Raw genomic sequence first — 13,306 nt, 5'->3', positions numbered from 1 at the left:
AGCGGACGAGGGATAGGTGACAAAAAATACATGGGAAACAGCAAGGATTATGAAGAGAAAATGGAAAAGCCAAATTAACAAAGTTGATTGAGCAGTCTATTAGTAAGAAGAGACAATGGCGGCCATGGGGAAAGAAGGAGGGAAAGATCTGATAGGACCAGAAGGGCTTGTAAAAGGCCCGAAACTGGTTGTGACTGTGATTACCTTCAGGCACACGTACAAAAGAGAAAAGCAGAAAATGATAAATGGGAAAAAACCCTCTCTGCAATGATTAACGAAAGGCTGGAAAGCGACTAGACGTCATTGAATCCAGGTCGAACAAGACGGAGAACACACAAGATCAGTAGGGTGGCTGGCCATGCCTGGTATTAGAAAACCTTGCAGTTAGTCAACCAAACCCATTTTGAAGTTCCTCAACATGGTGGCTGATTTAATTGCCAGAGAAGCCATCCTTCAGATTAACATATGTGCTGGTGGGATAGTTCAAGTTGTTAAGAGACTGATCCAAAGAGCCAGCGCCTCCAAACAGAGAGACAGTGGTGCCGATGAGACTCAGAGTATCGTTTCGGTCCATGCTAACTTCCCACCAGGCGGTGCCAGCAAGACCCAAACACTGAACATACTCAGCCTTCAGGGCAGCTATCTCAGGAGTATCATAGCTAACCAGGTATTTCTGCTTGGCGTCGTAGCTGTAGCTTCCACCAACACGAGGAATGTTGACAACCTTAGCGTTGAATCCTGGTAGGGGAAGTGCGTTGTAATTCCAAAGCCCAGCGGTACCAAGACTGCCCTGTGTGCCGCCATTGGAGAACTTATCCCCCACGCCATTAGTGCCATTGAAGACACGACCGTACAGCGGGTTCTCCAAAACGAGCTTGTTGGGTGGAACATGACCGTTAAACATGTAAAACTCAAGGCTCGAGTTTGTATCATAATCAGTTGCACGTGGATTGCGGACATCCGGGAACAAGTTTGACAAGTAGCCAGAGTAATTGCTGAATCCGGGTCCCATGTAGTCCAAAGCCATAACAGTGTAGAAATCGAGATACGGGGTCATGCTAGTGAGGTCTAACATGACAGCCTTGTCCTTGTCCGCTGGAGAGGCATAGCTGATCTGGAATGGGGATGTAGCGGCGGTCTTCTCCGCTAATTGGTCCAGACTCTGGCGCAGACGCTTGAGCAAATCCACCATCTGAGCCGCTTGACTGTGATCTGCGACGTACTCATAGTCGATATCAATTCCATCGAAGCCGAGATCTGCGACAAATTGGACGGCCGTATCAACAAAATTCTGCCGCTTGGTGCTAGATACAAGCATAGGGGGAAATTCTCGCCGTAGCTCCAGCCACCGATGGAGAGCATAGTTTTGAGATGGCGGTGCTTCTTCTTCAACAGGAACATCTGCTTGATATTTCCATATACATTCTCTCCCGGCGCAGTGGTATTATCTCCAGGGTACGCATACTGGAGATCGGCCCACGTGTCACTCAATATCCTATGTATAACGTCTGTTAGCTAGGCCTACTATCCAAAGACGTGGATGTGTTCATACACGCTGCCAGTAGTAGCGTTGACGTTGGCGAAAGCATAGACAAGATGGGTCAAGTTCTCTGCTGGAACATCGGTGATGAAGTAGTTGGCTCCGTAGATATCCTGTATTGCGAAAGCACTATTAGCTAAAAATTCGTCAGGGAATGAAAATTCAGCGTGAGTTCGCTCGTACCCAGTTGCCGAAGTAGGCAACGGCTTTCATCCCACCGTGGATTCCACCGCGGTTGCCGCAAGAGATTTCAAACTTGCCATCTCTATGATAATGTCTAGGCTTCTCATGCTGGCCCAAGACACCGACAACAGCGACGAGAAAAGTGGAAAGGGAGCTGAGACGCATTTTGCGACAGTGATGTTCTAGGCGAGGTCTTCGGTTTGAAATGATCAGTTCAAGGAATGACTAAGGTAAGTATACAGGAACAAGGAATGAGTGGACGGTTCAACAAAAGTAACCGGGCGATACTGTCCTCGAAACTGGTGCAAATGCGACCCTTTCATAATTTAGTGAATATGGGGTTTCTTAAGATTACAGTCAACCTTGTATGCAATTCCCCTGTTGGGTCCGGCAAAAGGGACACAGTTAGCAGCCTTCGGACGCCCCGAAAGGCTCGATTCATCTTAAATAAAGTTCAGGAGCAAAGGTAAGCCCGGTTGACGCACCACTGGAGCTTCATGAAAGTGCGGAGCTAATTAGAGCAGATTATTTATCCGGCCGAAATTTCTCCATCGGCATAACATTGAGTTCTAGAGGAATTTCGGGTGGATATATGGGAATAGATTACTTCAGTTTTAGGTAACGGATCCGCAGATCTTGCGACCAAGACCAATGGGTGGCGCGATGAAAATTGAGGAAACGCAGATAAGGCATCTCTCTTACTTTTCGGTACGGAGAGACCCTTTTGTGTGCCTTACTGGTCACCGCGTACGTACTCCGTAACCGTAAGCAAAATTGCCAAGAAGCCAACAGGTCCTACACACCTTATTCAAAATACTCGCCATTCTATTGGCAGGCTACGGGCCTTTGATTCGAGTCGGAATGATGCCTAGTAAGCACGCGCCCACAGTTGTGGAGTAGCATCTGTAAGTGGAAGCGAATGGATTCGGGAGGCGCGCTAGGAGTGAGGCGGCATTATATTAAACACATTACCAAGGTACAGTGACCCAGCCCATTTTGTCTCAACCCCGCCCACCGTGAACCTTCCGAGATTCTCTGCGTCTGTCATATTCGGGTAAGTTATGTAACCGTTCTGTAGCGACTCGAACTAACTTTACAAGTCGACAAGGTAGTTGCCCCATTCCCATCGCAGATTACAGCCTAGCACTGAGGGAACCAACTGGCATGATTGACGAACTATCAAAAGAGACCGTGACTGAGAATTAAACTGTTACTCTACATCATCGCCTGAGTTTTGGTAATGTGGAGATATCCAATCCCGACACCCGAAATGCTGCCGCATTGGAAGATCCATCGGTTGGTTTCCAAATCGTTAACTATGCCCCGTATTCGTGAGTTCTACTTGCCGTATGCATCTTGTAAGCGGGTATTGTGGAGCAAGCCGCGGCGCAATTATTGTGTCGTTCCTGGGGTAGTAACCACAATTGAAGTAGCCTATGGGATTCCTGCAAATCACCGACGATAAGGAGGGGCACAACATCATACCTGGATAGAAGTGAGATTAAAGTTAAACCTCGGCTCGGATTCTCTCCCATCAAGAATTTTTGATTGTACAGTGGTGTAACAGAAGTATTTGACCTCCGTTACTTCCCTAGCAACAAGTACTCGCGCCAGGGGGCGCCAAACCCCTGACAATATTGGGGCCAGTACATATTAAGTTTAAGAGGCGGTTTCATAGATAACTGGAGTTCAACTTCTACATACCTAAAAGGACCGTCTCCACAAAGGGTTAACTGCAACAGAAAGGTGGTATCCTGTGTTGCCAAAAGGCCTTCCGTAAAGTAATATCAAGGCGGCATAACTGTCCTAATTGGCGGAAGAGGAAACTAGGATATCTTTCTTTATCCGTTTTAGTCTTACCTTGAGGCATTTGTCTCAGACAACGGGAGGTAGGAAACAATCAACTGAATACCTGGCTTACAGGCTCGGCTATATCGATTGTGCTCTAAGCTAAGGAAAGCAATCCCCGTCTCTATTAACCTCGCACCTCCTTGCCATATATGTCTACACAGGCTCAACAGTAACCAGCTCAACGATGAAAATTTTCACTTTCGTTATTTTTACGTGTATTAGCCCTCAACCCAAACTTTTGGCGTTAGAGTTAGAGTTTAACATGCCATTTCAACGCCTCCGCGATAAAATACAAGGTCAGCAGCCGCACTTGACACACGACACCCATCAACGGAACTATGGGCGAAAATTAACTAAGAGCTTTGGTGCAGTAAATATCTCTACTCAATGCCTCGCGTGCTGCGCTAGCGATAGTAATAGTGGGAAGTGTGCAAAGAAGACTTTTTGAAATTATGCTGATCACGTCGAGGAAGAACTCAGTATGACAATTATCGAGCAGATCCGAAAACGTTTGACCTCATCAGGCAGAGACTAGAGGAGGGTAATCGACTACTGGCCCAGACCATTAGCATCATCTAGCACTGGATTGGCATCTAGAAACTGCGGTCCGGAATTCGTGGCGTCATACCGAGGAACAGTACAATTTCTATGAATCTTGGCTTCAAAACAGGCCCGAGTTATTCCCTAAGTCATCAATGAGAATAGTTAACTTAGAGTTTCAGCTCAACGTTAAAAGAATTACAAATAAATACAGATACAATGGTAATGATTCTATCGAATACCATATGGTATTCCCTGTCGTGCGGCGGTCTTGGGCATGTAAAGTCTGACAGCGCCACTGGGGAATCACGTACACGGAAGAAAAAGAGAAACAGCTCATTTGGAAAATTAAGCTTTTGGTGAACGGCAGTGCTGCGGGCCGAGTGACCGGCGATCCCTGGCCTCTCAAGTCCTTCCTACACTGTAGACTCTCAGCACTCTCAACTCTGTCTGCCGCCCAAGTCTACCCACACTGCCCTCCGTGCCATTGGCCGCTACTCCTTCAGAGATAAATGGAGTTTCTCAGCCCCATTTTTCGTTCCTGTTTTTTTTGCCCCTTTTCTTCCCACACGTCGCTCGCTACCCTCGAAGCATTTCTGCTGTTGTCTTTAAGTATTTCGTCCCACTTTAGTCATTCTTTGACAACTATGGACAATATTCAGGTCTTTTGACTCATAAATTCTGCGTTTTCTGCAGTCAGCCGGGCGAAGTACTGGAAACTCTATGCAAGAACTCCACTTGGCTTGATCCCACCGAATGTAGCGGGAATGTTTGAATACCAGGATTTTAATCTAAACAACGCAACCTGTGAGCTCCAGCCAAAGCTGCAACTCCACATGTGCATATAAGTTTCACATTGATATGGAATAAAGGGATGCGGTGGGGGAATAAGTACCCCTTTGTTCTTCGTTAAATCGGCCAGGAATTGTCCCTCTCTCACTTGGTGTCGTTGTCTCTGAAAGTTGTGCCAATAATTCAGTCCAAGAACAATATAATGCCGACATTGTGACTCTGGCTATCTCTCCCGGAATTTTTCGCCCCTGAGTTTGATTTGTACGGCCTAGCAGGTCCCCAATTCTGATGGATTACGAAACCAACGAACAACTTATAGCCTGGATGCTCCGGACAATTCCTCCGTCTCTTATTGTCAACTCACCGGTCAGTATGGCACCCTGTTGTGTTATTTCCTATATCTGAGTGTCGTTATAAGGGTCTACTTGGGTGCTTTCGCGGCTTTGTGTTCCAATGCACAGAAACCGAACGACGGATCCTCTTCGACTCGCCATCATATCAGGAAGGGGCAGCTACCATGGCCTTGGAAGTAGAAAGGTCTATGGAATCTTGTCAACAAGGTTTTTCGCTTGATATCACCCCCTTCATAGCTGAAGCTGCATCAAGCCCTGTTGTGGTTGGTCTGGAACAGAGAACTTGTTTCCCTTCCACTCCAGAGGAATCGGAGACACCCAACTTCTCGCTGGTTGCTTCTGAACTGTCTCCATCCGTTTCCTCCCAGCCAGACGGGGTGATTGAGACTGGCTCTACCGATGCGGCCTATGCTCCTCTGGAGAACCATACGAATGCGGCGGCTTTCTTCAGGGCCAGATTGGGATCTCGAAACTCAAGGGCAACCTATCTAGCCCGGGCGCTCCAGGGTTTAATCAATGCCATGGAACTCGATGGAGCAACATACGCGAATCTTTGGTCCACTCGGGAAAGGATTTTCTCTGGCGTTGGTACAAGTCCAGTCGCTCGCTTTCAGAGACTGTTTCATGGTTTTCTTCGGGTGAAGCGTGGCCGCGATGATTATGATTGTGCAAGTCGCCTCTTTCACATATTCTTGGATCATGATCTTGAACAGTTGGCGACCTCTGACCTCCTCCGCTTATCCCGTGGCCGTGGCAGAAAGTCTGCCGCTTTGTCTTTGCAGGCAGCAAGCATATCAGCCTCCATAGGCGCTGTAAAAGCCGATCGTAAGGCTGGCCAAAGGTACATGCAAATTCTGATGGATGCCGGCCCGGGGCTATTGCTCATGCTTGGTAGCCAGATAAACACAGTGTAAGTGTGTTGTATGCCTTCCAGACATTTGCAAGAAACTGACTAGATTGAAACAGGTGGGAAAGAAAACTAAGTAAGGGAGATGTCTCTCTTCTATTAGAATATCTCAGGTTGCAACGGCCTGAAATCCTGGAGAAAGGCTGCTCACTGGATAAGGTGGCAACAGCATTGATTCTTCAGGGTTTCTTAGCGTATGGCTGGACGTACAAGGAACTTTCCGAACGCCCGTCTAGAGTGGTGAACCGACTGCGCTCGTACATCGATGTTGCAGAACTAGCATCACGGCATGATATAGATGCTATCGCTCTTGGTCAACCCCTCGGTTGCACCTTACTCGCGCCGGTCAGCTATGACGGAGATAACACTCCGGATAACGCACAGCTAAAGTGCTTCAACTCTGCATCCTGTCAGACTCATGAAACACGCCTGCACCTGTTTCACTTAAACGTAACAGACCCTCCATCGCAGATGGGCGAAAAAATATCACGGAGTTGATCGCTGATGATTCACCAGAGACGATGCCTCACTGGTGCGACGCTACTTAGGAAACCATACCTTTTTCCAGCTAGCTTTCTTTCGCGCAAGTTGTGCCCTGGACTTCTCTACGTATGTAAAAGTGGAATTTTAAATTGCAAAGACACTATGACAGTGACTTCCTTTGTCCGTGTCGGGACATATCCTTCAGCCAGAATAAGCAAAGACATGTTGTACGTAATCTTGCTAAGCTGCGGCTCCCGCCGTATGGATTCAGGGGCATTGGACCACGACCTGGAATACACATCTATCTACATGAATCAATCAACTTTCGCTTTAGGAGCATGAACACTTTTCACTTAACTGTGTACACGGTACCTAGCTGGTGATACCAACGAAAATAATGAACGTTCACATTTCACTTTACTAGAAAAGGGTGCAGTCTGTCATTGGAATAGTAGAAACTTGCGCGTTGCCTACAAAATGCTTGGCAATCTCGCAAGCTCGGATGGAACAACGCTCTATCTTTGGGAAGGTTTGGTAATCGTTACGCATGTAATTCCCTTTCTGAAAACGACTCAAACACCGATACAGAAAGAAACTAGATCCTAGATATTAGCTCTAGTAGCTTATCGGTATGTATTTTACCTGTCACGACTGAGTTCCTGTTGCCTTGGAATCATGTCTCCTGGCTACACATGTAATTTGGATCACTGTATGCCAGAAATAGTTTTCGGTTGGAATTAGGAATTATAGTTATAACAGCATTTCAAAATACACATATTTATCAATCTTCCTATACCGGTTGAAAAACTTCTATTTCGTCCTGAATATAAGTCTTATTCCAAAAACTCACTGGAATGTATCAGTCGTAGTGATTACTCCAGGCGTAAAAAATCGACTTCGCAGCCTATTTTCCGAACCCTCATTAAACCATATAAACTGGTCTGGTGATCACACAATTTGGACGACACATTGCTTATTCATTGTCGAGGTTCCATGTACTCTTGGTTCTTGTTGAGCCTGTCGCTTGAACTTTTACTAAAGTACGACGTAACTCATGCGTGATATTACTTGTAATAATATGAGGCTGGCCTGTTCATGCTGTGAAAAGATACTGTGCATCCCCATGCATCTTTGTGCGGGCTAATTGCTCGCATCCCCGATAGTAAAATCGAAGGGCAGATGTTTAGTGCGTTCGCGCTAACGCTCCACGGAGTCCGGCATATAAAGTAGTCCTCAATCTTTTGAGTTCGTGATTTTCGTCCCGACGCACTTGCTTGGCAGGAGCCCTGCTCTCTTTCCGATCTTATGCTTAGGCCTCTCCCTATTTCTATATAATGCTCGATTCTCGTCAGGTCACTGCTGATACTTTTCTTATCCTTCTGTGCCTCGTTGATTCACTGTTGATTGAGGGAAACAAAAGTTCGAACATGGCAAAGAATCCCAAGCATCCTCAGGATGACGCAGACCTCAGGTCTGACGGCGTACGGCGGCGTGCTGCACCATCATTTTATTCCCTTCGTTCCACTGGTTCTGAGACCAAGGATAGACGAAAATTACGCAAACCAGAGACGAAATCACACAGAGATTCGGTACGCCAATGCTCACCTTTTGAATCGTACTGCACTATGGCCAGGATAGCCACGGTGGCACCCCTTTTATTTGAATGTACTCTTTACTGACCATGCTAGGCATCCTCCATTACGAAGAAACCCAAAAGGAAAAACGACAAAGCGACGCATAGAAAGTGTCTCAGGGTGATGAGCAATATTGAGGAGGAGCTTCAAGAGGTGCTTGAGGAGAGAGATGGAGAGAACCACGATCTTTCTCAGTTGCTGGACCAGCTCGAAGTCGACAAAGCGCAAAAGAGTTCGGAATTGCAAATCGCAGTTACGGCAAGGGATGCTGCATTAGCCGAGCAGCAGAAGCTTCAGCCGGAGATTTGCCAGTTGCAACAGCAGCTGGAATCCACGAACACCGCACTGCAAGATCAGGTCCCGTGGAATGATATAGAGCTGGTGTTGGATCAGGCACACGCGGAGCTGGTTTCCGCGACCACTCGATTCTGGAGTGCAATTGACTCCCTCCAGAACAGACAACTGGCAACGTACTTGCCGGGCTCCGGAATGATCCGGGCAGAATGGCCCGATCAGGGCGGCGCGGGTATGCTTGGCCACGGTATGCTCCCCAGCATCTCTGAATCGAACAATGACCATGTCCCGGGTACTCAACCTGAACTAAGCACAACCAACTGAGACGAACCTTTGTCTGACGATTAGGGTTCGTTGGTCTGGAATGGTCCTCACCTTCCTGCAGAAGAAGATTTCCACTGTATCAGACGCGCAGATAGTTCTTGAAGAAGCATTTTGCTACGTTTGGATTATATATGTCCTGTGCCAAACCGTGAGTGTTGCAAATTCTGTTAATTGTCCTCAAGGGCAGGGCTAGGTGCTTTCGTATCTTGAGCACGCGCAAGCACCTGCGCCTCGATACAGTATTCAGCATCACACCGCTCCAGGCCGAGACGCCCGGATACGCTCTGGATGAGAGAAAAGGCCCTGCCACGCGGGCCTGTGTATTTGTTACACACTGGGCTCCCTTGCCGTAAAGTAAACGCATTTCCAACGGTCCTATCCGAATATTACTTATATCTGTGCTATGGGTTTCATGGAGAAATCCGCGCTTCTCTTGCGCATTATAGCCATTAGTTCTTCTCGGCGTTCAGCCAAAGCTTGCCGTAGTATCCTGGTCCAGCCCAATCACAAATAGCAATTGCTCGTTGAGTGGGATATCGCAAGTCGATAGATGTGGCACTACTGTGCGAGTATCAACTGCTAAGGATCGCACCTTGCTATATGGCGTATGATTCTAGAGCACTTTATTGGTGACCTCACGCAGTCAAGAGGAGCAAGAAGAATGTAGTTTGGCCATAACGGGTCACCTGTCGCTGCGGTCGTAGACCGTAGCGTCAGATAGGGCCCGTTCGCGCTCCCTTTTAGGGAGGCAATATGTCTGTATTGTAGTGGATTCTATATACAGAGGGAAGGCGGGAGGGACAAAATCAAGACTTGACTGCGTGAGAGATGACGAGCTACCCGCAGAGGCAAGCAACTGACTCTCGTGAGGTAGTTGTAGGAGGAAGAGGCCCTCAGTAATGTCGGTGTAGATATCACGTGAGGCTACGGGCATTGTGAGGCAACCCCAATAAAACTACTCCCTTTATTGGTGACCTCACGCAGTCAAGAGGAGCAAGAAGAATGTAGTTTGGCCATACCGGGTCACCTGTCGCTGCGGTCGTAGACCGTAGCGTCAGATAGGGCCCAAATGACCCGGCCAAACTAGGATGGTGGAGGGGACGGTGGTGGAAGCAGCAGAGACAGCGGGGCCGGCGAGCCTGTCTGGAACTGGTGATTGAGCTTGTACAAAACTGACGCGTTCGCCGTAAAGTACACCCTGAAAGACTCTGAGGTCCATCTCCCTAGCATCTGAATCTGGTCGTCGAGTATCCCACTATCGTGCGCATGCTGAGCTGCGCCCTTCCGGAAACTGTGACCCGAGTAGCCCTCTGTCCGTAGTCCAAGCGCTCGTAGCTTAGTAGATAAGGTCGAGAGGAAGTTGTTGCGACTGAATGGTCTTCTGTGGAAGGAGAACAATGGGGCGTCGGGCCCTCGGGGATCGAGAAGTAGCAGCTTCTGAAGGGCATCAACAGGGCAAGCGCGGTCTCCCGTCCTTGCAAGAATAATTTGCACCCCTTCGTGGCGGCGGTCCGTCTTACTGCGCTTGAGTGTGAGTTGTGCGTGGTCTAACGAGGACGAGAATCTGACGTCGGAGCGAGTTAACTTTGTGGCTGAGAAGATAGAATGTGTGCTAAGGTCTTCAGTCTTGTAGGTAAATTCTCCGAGGCGGAGGAATCCAGCAAATGCTACCCGGCACGCGGTTGCGAAGTTCAAGTCGTCTAGAAGGTTCGCAGACATCTCCAAGGGCCGTGACGGGAGTGCGGCGAGGCCCGCGGATAGTTTCGTAATAGTGTCACGCGAAATAGGTTTTCTGACCCGTACTTTTGTGACGGGGTTGAGTCTTCTCGCACCGTCTATGAGACGTCGAAAATGCTTGTTATCGAAGAGTTTATCGTCAAGGAAATTATCGATATGGTAGGCTCGGAGAGCGGCTAGGTCGGCGAGTGCGGTGTCAGGCTTGACGGCCTTTTGGCTGGCGTTACCAAGGAGTCGTGAGCTTAGCCATGAGGTTAATGAATGTCTTGACACTGGCCATGCGGAGAAATTTTGTAGCGCGCAGTGCTTTTCGTAGCTGCGCTGAACGGAGAGGTAAACGGAACGGGTGTTGGCGCTGAGTCCGTTCCAGAGCAGTTTTAGGTGGCCGGTATTGAGCTGAGGAGCTCGTGAAGAGAACCACGCGGGCGGTTCAATACCGAGAGGTCCTGCCAATGGGGACAAATGTTAGCAATGTCTTCAAGATTGTTACGTGAGAGCGCGTCTGCTAATGTATTTTCCCCGGAGGGGAGCCAGTGTGGCACGATGTGGATGTCTCTCGCCGCCGCTAGGATAAGCAGGCTCTTCAGAGGTGCGTTAGGCGGACCATGAAGAAAGCCTTTCTTGAGTCCCGTGTGCGCTGTGGAGCTATCCGTGTGGATAACGAGAGTATGATGGAGCCAATGGTGGCTGAAGAGTAGGAAGCCTTGTAGAATAGCGTCTACTTCGTTGGTATTGATGTGCGCATGTGCGTCTTCAGCAAGGGCCAATGTGGCAGCATTGCTTGGATGAAGCTGGTGGCAATGGGCCAGCCAGCAGTCTAATGTAGACTGGGATGAGAAGAAGAAGAGCCCCTGGCCTATACTAGAGGCATCTGTGTAGAGATGCGTGATGGGGCGGCGGCAGGGGTCAATTAGGAGTACGCCGTTGAAGAGAGACAAGGAGTCCCTCCACCATTCCAAATCGTCACGTATCTCGTAAGGGATACGGCGGCGCGCACTACTCCCATGTGGGAAAGCGGCTTGGAAGGTGTATAGAGACTGTAATCTTGTTCTTCCAAGTCGGACAACTCTTGAACAAAAGGCTAATAAGCCTGTGAGGCGCTCTGCTTGCTTGACGGAGAGACTCGCTGCGTCCAGGGCAGCTGCGGCGTCCAATGTGGCGCGGCACAACTTTTCTGGTAGCAGACGAGCTTCCATTGCAATAGAGTCGACCTGGATACCTAGGACTGTAACACAGGTCCCTTGCTGGTCCTTTTTTTATTGCGAGGAATACGTAGATAGTCGGTGACTCTGTTATAAACCTCATCAAAAAGACCCGTGGGGTCGGACACTGAGGAAGACTGAGTAATTGTGATGAAGTCGTCTAGGTAATGATTGATATGGAATGCAGGGAGGAGGCATTGGAGTATCCAATGGAGTGCCTCGGCGAAGAGGTTGAAGAGAAACGGGGCCGTTGCGACGCCAAAGGGGAGGCAGCATTCGACATAAGTGGAATCGGTCCACTGGAAGGCAAGGAGGTGCTGGTTATCCTCGGCAATGGGGACGATTCGGAAGGCGTCCTTGATGTCCCTCTTGATTATTGTGCAACTAGACCTCCGCACCGGCCCACAAAGCCCATAGCCCAACCCACCCCAGCCCATAAATGGGGCGGGTTTTGGGCCTGGCATTAGGCCCACTGGTAGGCTATGGGCCCAAGGTAGAAGCCCAATAATTGTGACTAAGCACTCACCGACAGTCGGTCCCCTCCTGTCAGTGAGCCAATGCCTAAACACAAACCAATGCCTAAACACAAAAAATTCAACTATTCAATTTCAAACCTAATTTCCTCCCAACATATCATCTGGATCTACCCATTTAAATAGCTCACTATTTTCATCAATATAATCTCTCTCTCCTGATGCCTCTTCTTTTTCTTTGAGAGCTTGTTGGGCGCGATACCAATAGTCTCGAATTCTTGCATTTCCGATCTCACGACAGATCTCAACTCTGTTTTCGTTCGCAGCACGTCGATGAACTCTGATATTGCCCGCAATTGATGATAATGGGGATTTTGAAGCTCCTTTTATAATACGTCGTGATTTTTTAATCGGAATTCTGTGTTTTTGCATCCTTTTGATCGTTTGTTTTGCAAGGTTCAGATCTTGAAGCGCCTGTTTACCTCCACGAATAGCACGTTTTACATGCTTTTGGAGTTTTGAAACGTCTGGTTCATCATTTTCGAGGATTGTTTCGAGTTTATCCTCAATTTTTGACCATCTGTGAGGTGTATTTGGTGGTGAATTCGTCTGTGAACTTGGGATTTCGGCTTCGGGGGAGGGCGTATGACCATAAATTTCAATCACTGGTTCATCTTCCCACCCAGGATCAATTTGATCAGGAACAAGTTTTGGATCCCAAGGCCAAATGCCAGTATCCGCAAATGCTGATTTGATAGTTTGCGATTTGAATGTGTCTTTGCGGACTGTTTTGATCATTCGAAAAAAATGCCGTTTATCATTGACATCGCCACCCCAGCGTTCAATCTCATTGTTCTTCCGCCGAAAACGCTGTTTAAGAACTGAGAATGGTTTACCGTCAAGAGGTTGACATCGATGTGTCATTTTTGGAATAAACCAATAAGGAATGATGTTAAAACTTTGACAGATATGCTCGAATTCCGGGGTTCCATG

At 48.2% G+C, this 13,306-nt stretch overlaps 2 protein-coding genes across 2 annotated transcripts; one reads left to right on the top strand and one right to left on the bottom strand.

Annotated features, from left to right (window-relative positions):
• Nucleotides 1-430: 430 nt before the first annotated feature.
• Nucleotides 431-1,888, bottom strand: N7446_012518 (Endochitinase B1; the record flags this gene model as incomplete). The annotated part of the gene is made up of 4 exons (XM_058521260.1): nt 431-1,257; nt 1,350-1,495; nt 1,553-1,653; nt 1,724-1,888. The coding sequence occupies 4 exons, from the start codon at nt 1,886-1,888 to the stop codon at nt 431-433; spliced, it is 1,239 nt and encodes a 412-aa protein (XP_058366626.1).
• Nucleotides 1,889-5,423: 3,535 nt separating this feature from the next.
• On the top strand, nt 5,424-6,664 carry N7446_012517 (uncharacterized protein; the record flags this gene model as incomplete). The annotated part of the gene is made up of 2 exons (XM_058521259.1): nt 5,424-6,169; nt 6,280-6,664. The coding sequence occupies 2 exons, from the start codon at nt 5,424-5,426 to the stop codon at nt 6,662-6,664; spliced, it is 1,131 nt and encodes a 376-aa protein (XP_058366625.1).
• Nucleotides 6,665-13,306: the final 6,642 nt, after the last annotated feature.

Source organism: Penicillium canescens, assembly GCF_028828765.1.
Source record: "Penicillium canescens strain IBT 15451 chromosome Unknown utg000010l_segment0_segment0, whole genome shotgun sequence".
NCBI lineage: Eukaryota > Fungi > Ascomycota > Eurotiomycetes > Eurotiales > Aspergillaceae > Penicillium > Penicillium canescens.
The sequence above is the reverse complement of the archived record's forward strand: the minus strand, read 5'-3'. Positions and strand labels throughout refer to the sequence as shown.